Source organism: Neofelis nebulosa, chromosome 7, assembly GCF_028018385.1.
Source record: "Neofelis nebulosa isolate mNeoNeb1 chromosome 7, mNeoNeb1.pri, whole genome shotgun sequence".
Taxonomy (NCBI): domain Eukaryota; kingdom Metazoa; phylum Chordata; class Mammalia; order Carnivora; family Felidae; genus Neofelis; species Neofelis nebulosa.
In genome coordinates this window covers 84,798,486-84,815,076 of record NC_080788.1, presented here as the reverse complement: position 1 = coordinate 84,815,076, position 16,591 = coordinate 84,798,486, and the positions used below count along the sequence as shown (strand labels likewise).

Here is a 16,591-nt window from a genome sequence, read left to right as displayed (position 1 = left end):
ATTTTTTTTTTTTTTTAGTTTTTGAGTTTTTTTTTTATATTCCAGATTTTGCTAGCTTTATACTTCTCGAATCATATAGTCCCCCTCTAGAATGCCAACCCAGTTAATTAGTGTACTGCTACTGGTATGTATATCTTTCAGACAACAGTAAGGGTTTTCTTAGATTATTCTGTCATTTTGAGTATTGCCTTCCAATGTATGCGTGTTAGGAAACATTGATTATTTACATTTTTTCTCTGTGTGTATGTGAAACAAGATTACATCAGGGGTGGATGAGAGTTGCCTAAGTGCCCTCTCCATGCAGGTGGTATCCTAAGATGTTAATGCAGGAAGTGGCCTCTTTTTATGGAGAAGAAACTGTTCCAGAGGGATTGTGATGTCTCAGAATTGTACTGTAAATTAATAACAAATTGGTAGCAGGGTGACCTTGGGAAGTTCCCAAACATTGTGTAAGTCATGATGTCAAATGCCTATGGCCTCAAACAATAGTATTTTTTTTTTTTTTTAATTTTTAAAATGTTTGAGAGAGAGAGACAGCGCAAATTGGGGAGGGGCAAAAAGGGAGGGAGACGCAGAATCTGAAGCCGGCTCCAGGCTCTGAGCTTTCAGCACAGAGCCCGATGAGGGGCTCGAACCCACAAATGTGAGATCATGACTTGAGCTGAAGTCAGATATGCATAGAAGAATTTAAAGTTTTGACACTTCAGGGGCGCCTGGGTGGCTTAGTCGGTTAAGCCTCCGACTTCAGCTCAGGTCACGATCTCGCGGTCCGTGAGTTCGAGCCCCGCGTCGGGCTCTGGGCTTATGGCTCAGAGCCTGGAGCCTGCTTCCGATTCTGTGTCTCCCTCTCTCTCTGCCCCTCCCCCGTTCATGCTCTGTCTCTGTCTCAAAAATAAATAAACGTTAAAAAAAAAAAATTAAAAAAAAAATTTTTGACACTTTAGTGTTCACAAATAGAGTTTAAGTTTCAGATTCTTAGAGTAGTTAACTCACTGAGCCACCCAGGTGCCCCTCAAATAATAATTTTAATAAGGATTGTATTGCCTTTTGTTGCAGAATAGATTTGATTCAAAATTCTCACATGAACCCTGAAAGGTAGGTGATGTGTGTCCTTATTTTATAGATAAGGAGACTGGTGATCACAGAGTTTTTGACACAATCAGGAATTGGCAGTGTTACAGCTCAAACCTAGGTTTTCTCCAGTGTCATGGTGTTTCCAGAACTCATTTCTTGTGCTTCACAGTGTATGGAGTGTATGGAGTATACTTTAAACTTTGAGAGGTGTATTCAAGAATGCGATGGATTGAGAAATCTGATCAAATGCCAGATAGCAAATTATAGGTAGTATACTCTGTGTGAGGAAACTTCTAAGGAGATGAACATCACACATTCCCTAACCTTGCAAATGTCACAATAAAACCAGTACTCAGTAAAACTACCATTTTAAATGGTGTCAAGCATAATCTCAGGGAATGTTCAACTCAGTTACACTGGAGCTATTTCAATTACATTGCTTAAATAGGCATTTGTAGAAAGCTACTCATAAAAGGGGCATTCTTTCTGCATTTTTTGCAAGGTGATTATTAAGGGTCGTAAAAGTTCCTCATGGACCCATTGTCTACTTATTCACCTAGTGTGAGTTGTGTAGTCATGGTTTAGTTAAGTTGGTTTTAAATATTTTCTTATGTTTGGGGCGCCTGGGTGGCGCAGTCGGTTAAGCGTCCGACTTCAGCCAGGTCACGATCTCGGGGTCCGTGAGTTCGAGCCCCGCGTCAGGCTGTGGGCTGATGGCTCGGAGCCTGGAGCCTGTTTCCGATTCTGTGTCTCCCTCTCTCTCTGCCCCTCCCCCGTTCATGCTCTGTCTCTCTCTGTCCCAAAAATAAATAAATAATGTTGAAAAAAAAATTTAGAAAAAAAAATATTTTCTTATGTTTGAGAGCTTTAAGATAATTTTTGGGAATAATTTTGACATTTAATGGTACAGAAAACTTACTGTTAAAGCTTATTTAGTTGTGATTCTGGAAATAATTAGAAATAGGATCAGAATATAGAAACATTTGGGGGGAGACACAGGATAAAAGTTAAATTTAATAAGTGGCTATGAGTGAAAGGTTAGGTTTTTTTTTTTTTATTAAATAATTCTTTGAGCAGCTTATAAATTGGCATTTTTGCATCTAGGCTCAAGTGACTTTCAGTACTTTTCTGTTTATCATGGCCAGAATTGAGAATTGTTGATTTCTGAGAGCTAAGACTTTCTATTTCCTAGTGGCAAAATAGGCCCAATGATGTCTAACTCAAATTTTGTAAGGGAGGAGAATCCTTCACACAGAACAGTTTTTAGTCTAGTACTGCATGTAGCTTCATTTTCCTTTACAGTTCTTATTAAAAAAAGTTATTGACTATTCAGGCATACAAAAACTCCATAAAGAATAATATAGTGAATGTGCATTTACTACCAACTAGGTGAAGAAAAACATTACTAATACATTTGAAGCTCCATTTATACCCCTTCTAAGTTGTTTCTCCTTCCTTCCTCTCCCCATTTCACCTTACCAAGTAGCCATCCTGAATTTAGCATATATAATCATTATTTATTTCCTATTGCTTTTACTCCATATGTATATGCATCACAGCATAATGCTATATAAGATCATGAACTCTAGTATCATATTTTAATCAGGCAAAAAAAAAACAAACCTTTTCAAGTTTGGTAAGTTCTTATTTCACTGGCAAGACATAACATTTTTTAATGTTTATTTTTGTGAGAGAGAGAGAGAGAGAGAGCGCGCGCGTGCGAGCGCGAGCACGAGCACGAGTGGGGGAGGGGCAGAGAGGGAGATAGGATCTGAGCAGGCTCCTCACTGTCAGCTCAGAGCCCGATATGGGGCTTGAACTTGCAAAATGTGAGATCATGACCTGAGCCAAAGTTGGACGCTTAACTGACTAAACCACCCAGGTGCCCTGCAAAACATATATGCATAGAAGAATTTAGAGTTTTGACACTTTAGTGTTCACAAATAGAGTTTAAGTTTCAGATTCTTAGAGTAGTTACCTGTTAAGGTAATTTGTGCATGCTTCTTAACTGATATATTCTCCATACTAAATTAAAGAATTATAATTAAATTTATAATATAAAGAGTATGTAATATAATCATTCAAATGACTGTTTTTAGTAATCATTTCCTACTTGATTGAATTTGAGCCAGTGACCTGAAGATCTTTGCCATTTCCTTTACTTGGTATGTACACTTAAATAAAAGCTGTAAAAATCTAAAAAAACATTTTGAAAATACGGTATTGCCTAGAAATGACTTTTATTTTTTCTGTAGTCACTTTAAAGTTTTTCACCACAGTAATATGTGGAATATGTAGAAAGCACTGCAATGAATCTAGAATCAATGTTTCTTGAGCAATTGCATTATTCATCAAATATTTATTGTGTGTTACGTTAGATGTTGGAGATACAAAAATAATAAGACATTGTTCCTGTGCTCAAGGAATTGATAATATGGATGAGATAAATACATTAAAAAAAATAGGTAATGTCAAGTGATAAGTGTTGAATTATATGAATAAAGAGCTTTATGAGCAGTGGGGCCAGGAGGTTGGGAGTAAGAATGGGAAAAATATGAATGCTAGAGAAAGCCTCATAGGAGAGAGGGTAACTACCCACGCTCTAAGAATGATTGGGTTTTACCAGAAGGAGTAGGATTTTTCATATATACGAAGGTATTCATAGTGGTTAAGAACACAGATTTTTGGAGTGTGACTGATTTGGTTTGGAATTGGTTCCATTGCTTCCTCTGATTTTGAGATTCAGGGTTACTTGAACTTGCTGGAGGATTTAATACAGTGTTGGGCGCACACTAGACATTCACAGAATAAGAGCTGCTATTACCACACTATTATCCTGACTCCTGTTATTATTAAACCATAAGCAGAAGCAGAGCAGTATGAAAATATACAGCATTGTTTTCTGAGACTCACGTAATATGGCTGTGAGTAGGATATGTTTGTCAGGGGAATTATTTGGAGTGTTGGAAGGCACAAGGGAAAATTAGTATAGTAGGTGGTGCTGTTGGTCTTCACCTCGACCCCCTCTACTGGCTGATGTGTCCCTCCTCTTTTGTCTTCTACCTGTCCCGTTCTTCAGAGTATTGGCCTTCGCCAAGGCAGCTGTCTTATCCAGGTGGGTTTTTCTCACCCAGTTCTGCAGCCAACGATTGACAGATAAAGGGACAGAAAAAGTCAGGCCTCTTGCCTCAAAGCAAAACATGTGGTCCAATTCATGCTCCAGAGCATCCTGTGGGAACTGAGCCCCTGAACCTACTTAGCTTTTTCTCCCTGCTCTGTTTTGCTCTACTCACTCCTTTATGCTAAAACTCCCTCAAGAATAACTTGTACAAGAATCTCTGTCCCAATCTCTCAATTTCTGTCTACTTCTATGGACTCCAACCTAAGACAGATACTTTGGACTAGATTGGAAAGGTCCTTGGATGTTTCGGCTTACAAATACGCATGCTGTCCTGTAACACCGGGAAGCCTATCTGCGCTGACAGCAGAGAGCCCGACAGTGGCTCAAACTCACGAACTGTGAGATCATGACCTAAGTTGAAGTCAGATGCTTAACTGACTGAGCTACCCAGGAGCCCCTGGAAGCCTAATGTATTTTGAAAGGATCACTTTAGTAAAGAGTGGCATGGAAAGTGGCTAACAGCCTAGAATCAGAGCTTTGGCATGATTAAGGAATGATAAGTACCTCAGTCATTTATTATCGATTAGGGTAAGGGGACATGAGACATAAAAGTCATTTGTAGGGGTTGGGAAGAACTGAGAAGTCTTAGATAATTTGAATCTGGGGAGGAGGAATCAAATTTCTGGATTTAGTGACTAGGCAAATTGTTAATAATTATGTCAACTATTTCAAATAGTTAAAAAAAATAAGACACTCCTAGAAAGAGGTAGTTTTGGAGAAAGTTATTGAGTTCAGTTTTGGCTCTGTTGAACTTAGGAAGTACCTCAGAAATTTCATAGGTGAAAATGTTTAGCAAGTTGTAGGAAATCCCTGTCTGCAGTACAGAAGGTAGGTTCAGGTCAGCAACATTAAGGTGATTGTTCAGGCCATAAGAGTTTGTAGGGTCCAAGACAAAACAAACAAAATCCACTGGTGAGGTAAGCTTCAGGTGTTTTGATGAGGTGTCTGGCTCCATTTTCCTGTGATTATTTTTGTTGCAATAATAATGTGGCAGCTTTGTTCTGAGTTGTGCTTTTCTCATGGAGGCAAAGTGACTCCAGTGATTCCAGGATTCCATCAACAAACTGCATATTCCATGAGAGAGAGAGAGAGAGAGAGAGAATGAATCTGTGTTCCTTAATTCCTGGTAGAAGTCCTAAACTTTGAGCTGGCTGATCAGTTTTGAGAGTGGGAATTATTACAAAGATAATTTCTTTTTTTAATGTTTATTTTGAGAGAGAGAGTACGTGTGAGTGTGAGCCCACGTGAGTGGGGTAGGGCAGAGAGAGGGAGAGGGGGAATCCCAAGCAGGCTCCTCGCTATCAGCACAGAGCTTATGCGGAGCTTGATCCCATGAACCATGAGATTGTGACCTGAGCCGAAATCAAGAGTCTGACGGCTAAGCAGTTGAGCCACCCAGGCGCCCCAAAGAGATGGGTTTTCTAGTTGGTTAAGATCAGTCGGGGCTGGAGATGGGAAACGTTAGGCCCATCCAGAGAATGTGACTGCCATTCTAAGAGTAGTGGTGGAGTGTATGTTTGGGAGAAAAGCACAAAATTCACTCTAATTATCTTACATATGAGGGACAGATAGGGAAAAAGAGCCAGCGACACAGGAAAATGGTGAGAGAAATGGGAGGAGAGTCCTGGAGAAAAGCACCTTCTTAGCTCAGAGTGGGAAGAGTTTTGAAGAGGAAGGACTGAAATTGTCCATTCAAATAGCCATTGGATTTGATAGGTGGCCATTGGGGACCTGAGAACTGTGTCTGTAGCCTGCAGGGGTAGAATTTATATGGTTGTGTGGGTGATGGGTAATGATATGAAAGCAATAAGCATTTTTTTTTTATTTTAAGAAATTAAAGGGTATATAGAAAGTGGTAGCTTAAGAAAGAACTGGATTAAGAGAGGCTAAGAATTAAATTAAAAAAATGATTATGGGAGACTTTCATCCATGTTGATGAGGAGAATGAGTTTAGGGTTTGAGTTGGATAGCTTCAGTTTGTGCTCTGGCTCAAAAGACAGTTAAAAAAATTTTTTTTTAAGGTTTATTCAATTTTAGACTGAGCACGAGTGGGGGAGGGGCAGAGAGAGGGAGACACAGAATCTGAAGAAGGCTCCAGGCTCTGAGCTGTCAGCACAGAGTCCAATGTGGGGCTCGAACCCACAACCCATGAGATCATGACCTGAGCTGAAGTTGGGCGCTTAATTGACTGAGCCACCAGGCACCCCAAAAGACAGCTTTTTGTAGGGCCCTGTGTTTTGTCAGGCTCTGATGAGTAACAGTCATGATAAACATTTCACAAGAAAGCTGTTAGAGCAAGCAAGATAATATATAAAAGAGGTTTGTCAACTGAACTGTTATACAAATATTAGTTGGTAGGTAAGCACGTTGTTTATTTAAACCCTATCTTCTTGTGCAAGAATGTAAGGTATTATAGAACTACTATTATGTAGAACTGAAAGATATGAAAGACAAAAGTGGGGGCAGGGGAGAGAGAGAATATGAATGAATGAATTCATAAAATGTCCCAATTCAGAAGCAGTTATTCCTTTTAACATGGTTACATGACAGCAAAGCAAAAATCTCTTAGATTTGACATAATTTCTGTTAGCAGTATTTTGTGTGGCCCAAGAGGAGGGCCCCTCGTTGTTTTGAACATATACGTTTCAGTTCCTTTGGAATGAGGACAAAGGAACACAAAACAGATGTTTGTTTTGGTTATCAAGATGACTTTTATTGGATGTTGCAAAGTTTAGTGATGATGATAAATGTTTAACAGTAGCTGCTTCTGTCACCTTATGTGTCGTTAGGTATATATGATTGATCTTAGCTGAGGCTCTAAAGCCAGCACTTTTAACCAAATAGTCTAAATAGTTCTAAAATTCTTGGATCAGACGTTCTTATTATTAAAGTTGGTAGACCTTTTGAAGTAATGAAATGCAATTTTATTCCTATATGTTTCTGTTTCTTAGGTTGAACAGCGTCACTTTCTGCTTCAGTTGAAGCAGTCTGATGTTTTGAAGCATAAATAGGGGGAATAACAGTACTATCTTGGAAGGTGATGGTGAAGATTAAGTGAGCTACAAAACTTAGAATAGTGCCAGGTGCGTTAATATTAGTGGCTAGAATCGTTAGTTCTTGACATATATGAGAAAGCACTAAGTGAGTGAATGGGTACTTCAACATAAAACAGTTGAAAAAACTTTTGGGATTTACTTTTGAATAAATTAAGAAAAAGTAAATTGTTTCCTTAACTATGACTCAGATTCCATGCTGGTTTCCATCGTGGGGATGGCCCTGTACACAGGATATGTCTTTATGCCTCAGCACATCATGGCGATATTGCACTACTTTGAAATTGTACAGTGACCAAGACGTGACCAGAATTGAGCGGTTCCTTGGGGAAGATCCACCTTCTGAAGTTGGGATGAAACTTCATCAGATGTCCTAAGAAACTCTACTAGATGTCAACATAACTAACCCTATGAATATAAAGACTAAAATTCATGAGTAGAACAGGAAAATAATCCTGACTCATGTGTTGTGTTCTTTATTTTTAATTTTAAAAGAGGCTCTTGTATAGTAGTTTTTGTGTATTTTAACATTGTAGTCATTTGTACTTTGATATCAGTATTTTCTTAACCTTTGTGACTGTTTCAATATTACCCTGTGGAAGCTTTTCTTAATGTAACTTTGAGTACATTTTAATTGCCTTCTATTTCTAAAACCCAAAGTCATTAGTTGGGCTTTACTGTTCTTGCTATTGTATGGCACATACATCTGCCTGGATATATTTCTACTCTTGACCAAAGTTTTGTAAGAAACAATACAAGATTTGGGGCAGGGGGATGGGGAGGGAGGATATTTTATTGAGAACTATTTACAAAAGACTTAATCTGTAAGTTTGAACTCAGGAGTACAGTTTTAGCTATCTAGACTCTACTCTTAACAGCTTTTGCTTTAAAACTATTAAAGTATTTCTTAATAATGAAAAAGAAAGATCTTGCTAAAGTTAAAATAAGGAACATTTCACCTTTTAAATATTTAATTTTTATGTGGACTCATTTCCAGAAAACTTTGGTGATGATTCTTGTGACAAAAGCATTAAATAGCATTAATGGCATTATTATGTAATGCTTATATACCATAGAGTTTTTAGTAGAAAGTAAATCAGTTTCCTCTGAGGGTTATTATTAACAATGTACTTGCTTAAATTTAGTTTCATGATTGTACTGGGTGCTGCAAATGCATTTGCACATCGCAATAAGATATGATGAGATGAATTGTTAAAAACTAGCAAAAAGAAATGTCAACTTGGTTAAAATCCTTTCACTCTTTGTATTTTTTTTAAGATTTTTATTCCTTAAATGTAAAATGACTACCTAATTTTTTGATGTAACTCATTAAATTCAAGGAAAAATCAGCTGATGTAGCAGTATATTTTTCTCCAGTTGTTAAATATTGATCTAGTACTTACATTTTTCTGAATTGATTGTTGTGGACAAGTAAGCAGTAAGTATATCTTAAAATGTTTCTCAATATAAAAGTAATGCTAATTAGGAATAGACATCTTAACATGCCTCCCATAATAGTTTCACTGTTTTAAAAAATGTAAGTATTTTTGGCTCTCAGTTTTAAAGACTAGACTTTTGAAGTGTTTTCTAGCCTAGAGGTATGGAGTTTAGTGTCTTCAAAGAGTCCATTTATATCGTCACTGTTAAATAGGGATGGTGAAGGTAATATGTAATTATTTAGTTTCAGTATTCATACTGTCTCAAATTGATGAATATGAGGATTTAACTTTGGATTTGTTCAATTAATGCTCAAATTTGGCTTTCCCCTGTTGATGCCTCGTAGAGAGCCACTGACAAGTGGATGTCTAATATCTGTATCTCTGGTGAGTTGAAGACAGGGAAAGTTGAAAATCACTAGTTTAGATGCGTATATAGATGACTTATCCCAGCCCTCTACTCAGAAATCTTTAATTCATCCTTGCTCTTCTCCAAAATCCATTAAATTGCTGTTGTGTAGCTGGTGATTATTACGATTTACATGACTACACTGGCCTGTGAGATAGATGGAAGAGAAGTTGAGCTTTACAGAGGATCTTGAGGAGAGCCAGAAAGAGAAATAGGAACGGGTCCATTGAGAGGTAATCAGAGCAGCATTCTCTCCACCAACTGAAGCGAGTCTGGTCTATTTGTTAGTAAATAATGAATTGGGAAATCATTCTACTTTATCTGTTTACAAGAAGGTACTTATTAGACAGTGCACCATGAGTTTCTTACATTTCTGTATGTCTTCCAGACAGAGGTACTGAATATTTTTTCTGGAATATTTTTCAAGGACGCTTGTATGATAGGGAGAAGATAGAACAGAGATAATGTCTCCCTCTGGAACAAAGGAAAAATTACTTACAGCCTTAGAAGATAGTGTCTCTGGAGCAAAGGACACTATGAAAGATTTGGGTTCCCTGTGCTCTGGGTTCCTCCCTATAACACACCCCTCTGCATGTATCCATATCACCTGGCTTTTCCTTTCATTGTCCTGTTGGAATTGGAACTTGGGAGCCAGAGCAAGACAGTGATACTTTGGCTATTGCTGTGAGTAATAAAGTCTTTTGTATCCAACCCTAGAATCTCAAGTCTTCTGCCAGGACCCACAAAACCGTGCCAGACTAACTTGTTAGCTTGCAAGTAGGGTAAAGTCTCAGACGCTTAGAGTTCTTGAGTTTTGGAGATGAATATGGGAGGCTCACAGAGACATGGTCTTCCAGAAGAGGAAGGGTATTGGCCCCACAGGCCAGACTGAAGGTTGAGACAATTCCCTGTGATCCAGTAATAAATGCTTCTTCCCAAGTATTGGGTGGGTTATGGGAATAAGGATCCCCCGCTATCCTGCTTGTTAATTAATGATTAGAGGCTGAGCAGTGAGAGGTAGGATTGAAAGAAACTGCCTAAAGGGTACATTAGTTGTTGGTCACTCTCCTCTGGGCAGGTTGAAGAAGGAATCTTAGGATAATTGGACAACTCTAAAGTCAGTGTGGCTGTGGCTGCTAAGCAAAAGAATCTCAAAAATTGATGGCATCAGCAGTGAGAGGCATGTTATTTATTTATTTAAAAATTAAAATCTTTATTTTTGAGAGAGACAGAGAGAGAGAGAGAGGAACAGAGAGAGAGGGAGGCACAGAATCCGAAGCAGGCTGTAGGCTCTGAGCTGTCAGCACAGAGCCCAATGTGGGGCTTGAACCCACAAACCATGAGATCATGACCTGAGCCGAAGTCTGATGCTGAACCGACTGAACCACCCAGGTGCCCGAGAGGCATGTTATTTAATATAGACCCGCAAACTTTAGATATTCATTCAGGTGAGCCATGAATGAGGAGCTACTGAAATTGAATGCAAAGCCTTGCTCATTGGCTTAGAGCTGCTCTTGCTCTGTGTGCCCTTCTCCCTTCACTTCTACCCTGACTTCAGTTTCATTAAGGAGAAAGATGATTAAGGCTAGTTGGTCAGGTTATTCATGAGAACCATCTGTTGTATTCTCTCAATGAGAGAAGGCCGGGTTAGTAGAGAAATATGGTGACATGGACCAGGGTGGTGGCACTGGAGGTAGAAACCACAGGATGTGGTGACTGATTAGATACAAAAGTTGATGGGAAGGAAAGTGTCCAGGCTTCTGTCTTGAGCAACTTGGTAAATGGTGACATTCACTAATACAGCGACTGGGGGAGAGGGATCAGCTATAGGGTGGTCATGTAGGAATTAAGTGGGTTGTAGATGGTAAGGGACTTTGTAAGCCATATTAAGGAGAATAGACTTTATTCTTAGAGCAGTGGGGGGACTGATTGGAAAGTTTTAAGTGGGGGATTGATATCAGATTTGCATTTTAGACAGGTTACCCTGGTTACAGATGTTGAACATAGATTGGAGGGGATAAAGACTCTGGTAGGAAAACTATTTAGGAGGCTGTTAGAATAATTCAGGCAATGCATAGTGATCAAAACTAAGTTTGTTGCAGTAGAGATGAGAGGTAGACAAAATTGAGAGACACCAGTTTGAGAAGAGAGAAAATTAGATGGAAGTCATGGTTGCTGACCTGATTTTTGGCTGACTCAGTTGAATGGTTAGTGGTTCCAATCGTTAATAATTAAAGAGATGAATGAGTTTGGCATAGGAGAAAACTATTTTAGTTTTTGATACGTTGAGTTTGATGTTAGTGAAATATTTGAGTGGAGATATTTAGTAGTCTGGTGAATATGGAGATAAGATTATCAAATAGATCTGTGCTGAAGCTACATATAAGTATAGATGTATAAATAGAGATTTGAATATGTATCATATATATATTTGCTAGTCTTGGGTAGGTGATAATTGAAAAGGATCATCCCTTGGAAAGGATGAAAGTTATTGGGAAGAGCATAGAAAGCAGAGGTTCATCTGGTGCCTAAGTCTACTAAATCTCCTCAAATTACATGCCAAATTATATATAATTTTTTTGAGGCGCTTTCCCATCACTTTAATCAGACTTTCAAAGTCATCATTGTCTTGAAAGGATTAAGATCTGTTACAATATATTTTTGCATTTTTTGCAATGAACATGATTAATTAGAAATTTAAAAATCTATAGTAGTAGATTGGAACTAGATTGGAACATGACAAAATGGGGGACAACTGGCAAAACCTATGAAAAAGGGTTTACTTTCCTAATCTACAAAAACATTTTGGAAATCAGTAAGAAACAGGTAGCCTCTTATCAAAAACCCTTGGGACTATAAATATTTCATTCTTGGGGGTCTTTAGGAAGGTAAGTGGTATACATTATTTAATATGCCCAGCGAGGCCCAGGGCAGTATGTGGTTAATCAAATACATTTTAGTTCTGCATTGAAACATGAATAATCACACTAAATGAGATAAACAAATCTGTACTAATCGCTTTGCATCATTCCAGAAAAGGTTTTGCTTATGCTGATCAAGCCAGATTATGCTACCAAATGGATTGTAACCAATTTAAGATTTTCAGAGTTATTTTTGATTTTGGGGATTGTAGATAAAAGATTGTTGACTTGTACTAACATTTCAATAAAACACTGGGCAAAGGGCAGAATAGGTCACAAAAGAAGAAATAGGAAATAGCCAGTAAAGATATAAAAAAGGTATTTCACTTCACTGGTAAAGAATACCAGTTAAAAACAAGATATCTTTTGTTGCCTGTCCATTGGCAAATTTTTTGTTACCTGTGAGGTTGGCAGAGGTTGATAGCCTATGACTAGTATGGGGAGCTGGGCACCCTCATTGTGGGAAGCAGAATTCTGAGATGGCCCTTCATCTCTGCCCCTGGTGTTAATGTTTTCTAGAATTCCCTCCCCTTGAGGGTGGGTAGGAGATGTGATTTGCTTCTGTGACACGAGGATGAGATGTCGCTTCCATGATGTTATATTTTATAAGACTGGATAGATTGTTTTGCTGGCCAAGAAGTAAAGAACCATGCCTTGAACTTAACTATGGAGAGGGCCATGTGCCAGGGAACTGTGGGTGCTCTTTAAGAGCTGTGGCCAACCTCTAGCTGATAGCCAGTAAGAAGCCATTCATACAGCTACAAGGAAAAGAATTCTTCTCTAGTTGAGTGTCTAGATGAGAACACAGCCCAACCACAATGTTGGTTGCAACCTTGTGAAACCCTGAGTGGGGGACACAGAAAAGATGTACTTGCACTCCGGAACCATGGAAAGTTAGGCTTTTAAGTTTGTGGCAATGTGTCATACAGCAATAGAAGACTAATACATTCATGCTGGTAGAAGTGTATATTGTCTCAGACCAGATGTATCAATATTTAAAAAACACAATAAATAAATTATATATATGTGTGTGTGTGTGTGTATATATATATATATATACACACACACACACACATATATAGTTCTTTTAGGCTGTAGACAGTTGTATAAAATTATTTGTTCAAGGATATTAATTGAGATAAGGTATAAATAGTAGAAAAGTAACAAGAAGAATGGCTGTTCCTAGTAATGGTTACTATGGTTAACTACAGTAGTGGTGAAGTAATGGTGTCTCTATACTGAGAACTGTTAAGCAAACCTTAAAAGTGATGTACATCTAGGTTTTGCTATGGAGAGATAGCAAATAACAAGCGTACATATTAGCTACCACAGTGAGCCTCAATACCATCTTTTTACTGTCAAAGGGCATGATATACTTTACATCTGTTATTCAAATGGGTGTGCTCATCTCAGAGCCAGAATAAGGCAGAATTTCCCTCTCAGTCACAGGCATTGCTGGGCCAGGGCATGGAGGGGGAAGTCAGCCTCCAGAGGAACAGCTAAATTCATGCTCCCTGTGGTTAGCTCATTCCCAAGAAGATATGTGAATATGGGCCTTGCGTTCCTAGTTCTTGCCAAACTTCCAAGTAGGTTGTCATATTATCTCCCCAGGTAGACAGAAGCCAGGAGTGCATTGAAGGAAAATCTTTCGTCAAGGAAATTGAGAGTGGGAACAATTCTTCCATTGGTGGTAACACTGGCCTCTGAGTCTGCCATCCAGAGAGCAGCTGCTGGAGGTGGCCCATAGACCTGGCCACAGCAAGGTCAGTGGTGGTGGAGACCTGCTTGGAGGGACACATCTGAGTCCTTTTCCCTTGCTGTGGTGGCCACAAGAGACACATGCGGGGTGGGGGAGCTGGGCTATCATGAGCAGCCCTGAGAGCCTTTGGATATTTCTGGAGGGGAGCCCTGGGAAAGGATGGAGCAAATTTATAGCTTTACTCTGGAGTAAAAGGATCTGGGGTCTGGGGCCATACTGATTACACATCTCTGGGCTGACCATCTGAAATTTATAATGTAGTCCAGACCTTGCTTCTGAGTGCCTACCTTATATTTCCTGCTATGTATTGGACACTCTGATTCCTCTTCTTCGTGGCTTAGACCTGATCCTGCTTCCGAGTCCCCCAGCTCAATATATGGTACCTCTCAGCTCAGTTACCCAAGGCAGAAACTTTGGATTACCTTATTGCTTCCCTTTTTTGCCTTTGCCATTTCTGATCAACCAGTGAGTTTTAGTAATTCTTCCTATGTAATTGGTATGAACTCTCCACTTTATTTTATTTTATTTTTAAGTTTTTTTATGTTGAGAGAGAGAGGGCACATGAGTCGGGGGAGGGGCAGAGATAGATGGAGAGAGAATCCTAAGCAGGCTCTGCATAGTCAGCACAGACCCTGACTTGGGGCTCAATCTCATGAGCTGTGAGATCATGACCTGAACTGAAACCAAAGTTGGGTGCTTAACTGACTGAGCCACCCAGGCACCCCACTACTTTTATTTTTTTTTACTTTCACTGCCAGTACTCCGTTCATTCCTACCTTCCCTGAATTCATTCTTACCATAAAACTCTTTTCCTATACTCACAACACTTCTGATACTGAATATGTGGGTAGTTTTTGCAACACCATGACCAATTCTAATGCCAACTGGGTGTCCTACAATTCATTTATATTCTAACACTATCTATCTGGAGTTAGTATCAGATCCCATAGGTTAAGCAGCCAGTCCAGTCCCACAAGACTGCTACCGATTCAGATGCCAGTGAAAAATCCAGATACTCCTATACTCTGACCTACTGGCTATAAATTGGGGGTTCCCATGACCCACTCCTCAAGTTCAATAATCTGCAAGAACACAAGAAAACACTTTACTTACTATTACTGGTCTAATATAAAGAATACTCAGGAACAGCCAAGTGGAGGAGATGCTTAGGGCAAGGTATGTGGGAAGAGACATGGAGTTTCAATGCCCTCTGTAGGTGTACTACCCTCCCAGTACTTCAGTGTGTTCACCAACCCAGAAGCTTGCCCAACCCCATTGTGTAGGATTTTTATGGAGATTGCAATTCATAGGCATGATTGGATAAGTCATTGGTTATTCGTGATTAAACTCAATCTCTAGCCCCCCTTCTCTCCCTGGAGGTGAAGAGGTGGGGTGGGCCTGAAAGTTCCAACACTCTAATCACATGGTTGTTTCCTCCAACCCCATCCTGTGACTATTTAAGTTTCCATCAAGAGTTCCTCATTTTTTAAAATTTCACATTTTATTTTATTGAGAGAGAGAGAGAGAGAGAGAGAGAGGTAGTGAGGCTGAGGGAGAGAGAGAATCTTAAGCAGTCTCTAAGATCAATGCAGGGCTCGATGTGGGGCTTGATCCCACGACTGTGAGATCATGACGTGAGCCGAAATCAAGAGTCAGATGCTCAATCGACTAAGCCACCCAGGCACCCCTTTAATTTTTCATTTTAAGTAAACTCCACACCACACACCAGGCTCAAACTCATAACCCTAAGATCAAGAGTCGCACACTCTACTGACTGAGTCAGCCAGGTGCCCCAAGAGTCCCTCATTAACTTAAACCCAGGTATAGCTGAAAGGGACTTACTATTAAAGTAAATTACAAGGATTTTAGGAGCTCTGTGCTAGGATGAAGACCAAAAAATGTATTTCTTGTTATATCATAATATCTCAGTTCTTCACATAGCGCCTAGACTGAAATATGAAAGAACAGATTAGATTATATCGCTTCCACCTGAAACCCACCATAGCTTTCTACTGCATCTGGGACCAAGTCCCAAGTCAATATTCCCGTAAGGCCTACATGCTTCACCTCTCTGTGCTCCACGAGCTTTTTCTTAAGACTCTCAACTAACTCTGCCTGTCACCCCCAGCCTTCTTTCCACCTCAGTGTATTTAGCTAGGCTCTTTCCTCAGCCTGGAGGCTGTTTCGCCACTCTGCTTGTAGATTTTCTCTTGTCTACCCAGTACAGCTGTCTCTTCTTCAGGAAACCTCGGTGACACTCCAGACCAGGGGCAGGGCCCTGTGCACAACACAGCGTCACTTAGCACACTTTTAGTAATTTCTGTTATAAGTTGTCTCTTTCCTACTAGTCTGTAAAAACTTTGAGAGTAGGTCTTGTGTCTGTTTTGTTCTTTTCTATTTCAATGTCTGTAAATATATATGGGATGAAAAAATTTATGTTTTGAAGATACGAAATGTACTTTTTCTCCTAGTTCCTATTCTGTGAAACTGACCCACATTCCCCCTCCTCTTTAATATTTTAATAGCAGATTCAATAATGGATACTTAAAGACCATGCTTTTGAAAAAGCCAGACCTATTAAAAATAGAAGTAGTTTTATTTTTTCCCCTAAGTATAACAATGGTAGAAATTTATTGTACAAGGGGCTCCTGGGTGGCTCATTCAGTTGAGCGTCAGACTTTGGCTTAGGTCAGGTCATGATCTCACGGTCCGTGAGTTCAAGCCCTGCATCCAGCTCTGTTCTGACAGCTCGGAGCCT

The 16,591-nt window shown here is 39.4% G+C and overlaps 1 protein-coding gene across 3 annotated transcripts in view; it reads left to right on the top strand.

The window, feature by feature from the left end:
- SPTSSA (serine palmitoyltransferase small subunit A) overlaps positions 1-15,305 on the top strand; it is a 28,182-nt gene extending 12,877 nt beyond the window's left edge. The window contains exon 2 of one of the 3 annotated variants that reach the window (XR_009264373.1): positions 13,686-15,305. Coding sequence is in view for 1 of the 3 variants with exons in the window: in XM_058738795.1 (XP_058594778.1) it covers positions 7,500-7,603 (104 nt within the window). In the remaining 2 variants the exon portion in view is untranslated. Of the gene's footprint in view, positions 1-7,499; positions 8,658-13,685 lie in introns of those variants that run through there. The other 2 variants (XR_009264372.1, XM_058738795.1) reach the window with 2 other exon arrangements.
- Positions 15,306-16,591: the final 1,286 nt, after the last annotated feature.